At 45.6% G+C, this 1,141-nt stretch overlaps 1 protein-coding gene across 1 annotated transcript in view; it reads right to left on the bottom strand.

Annotated features, from left to right (window-relative positions):
* Window positions 1-792: 792 nt before the first annotated feature.
* LOC121851866 (E3 ubiquitin-protein ligase CHIP-like) overlaps window positions 793-1,141 on the bottom strand; it is a 20,245-nt gene continuing 19,896 nt past the window's right edge. The window contains exon 5 of the mRNA XM_042345955.1: window positions 793-915. Coding sequence (XP_042201889.1) covers window positions 793-915 — 123 coding nt within the window. The remainder of the gene's footprint in view (window positions 916-1,141) is intronic.

Raw genomic sequence — 1,141 nt, 5'->3', positions numbered from 1 at the left:
GCCTTCCTTAGGCACCCAAGAATTTTACTAGATGTATAAGTGGTGGGCCCTTCCTACCATCTAAGTCGCACCAACGTAATGAGCTCAAACTTGTATGTACGTACATTAAAGCGTTGTGTGACCGATTAATGGCTTAATGTGTGGCAAAACTATAAGCCAACCCTATCATCCCGCGTGATCTCACCGACTTCGTCTCAACCTTTTTGGAGTATGCTGCCACTAGTAGTAAGCGTGTTGCTTTGAGTGTAACGATCACTATTAGATACACACGACATTGAGGTCCACACGCTGAGTTGGAGTGTTCATAGTGCATTTAACGGACTTCCGCTCGTCCCACCCGCAGCGGCTCCCTCTTCCCGCCCTTCTGTCCTTACTTTCCGAGGTAGAATACAAAAAACTCCCCCCGTGGGCAACTTTCAATATCAGGGCCTGGGCGGGAAGAGGAAGGTCTATCAGTGAGACAGTCACGGAGTCGCCACCGAGAAACTATTTTGAGACATATCGGATATAAACACGCGTATCACATTTCGCACTCAACCTTGACTTCCCTCAGGCGGAATCGTTTAAGTGGGCATAGTTAACTAACTACGTTGAGAGTCAGTATATAAGGGATTACCCTGGTAAGGATAAAGATTATGATCGTCAGGCTGAGGTTCGCCCCCGCTAAAGAAATGATGATGAGAATTTGTATAATCAGATGGAAGAACCGTGTTTTTTATAAAAAGGTAATGCTAGCTTGATGACTATCACTAGAATTAACTACCTAGTGAACAGACTAGTATCATGGCATGGCTAACGAGTTCTCAGGCCTTTCTCCTTCGAGTAATCTGTTACAAGAGCTGAAATCGATTTGGGAAGATAGTAATGAGTCACAACACGGCCAGATGTTCTAAGACATAGTTTGTAGGTCACTACCTATGAGGAAATTAAGGGCCAGTTAATTGGACGTACCGCCAACCTCATGCGATAGGAAGTTCCTGATGAACCTCGTCCTAGTGTTACTGAGTTTAGAGCGTACACCGAATTAACGCATCAGTGCCACGGGCGGCAAATAGGTCCACTTCCCTATTTCTCCCGGTCTGTACCCAGCAGTCAAAGTTAAGAGTGGTATAACCGTTCTTGGACTTAGGTTCCTGAACAG

The sequence above is a fragment of the Callorhinchus milii genome, unplaced genomic scaffold, assembly GCF_018977255.1.
Source record: "Callorhinchus milii isolate IMCB2004 unplaced genomic scaffold, IMCB_Cmil_1.0 Scaffold172, whole genome shotgun sequence".
Taxonomy (NCBI): Eukaryota; Metazoa; Chordata; class Chondrichthyes; order Chimaeriformes; family Callorhinchidae; genus Callorhinchus; species Callorhinchus milii.
This window is presented reverse-complemented; position numbering and strand designations above follow the sequence as displayed.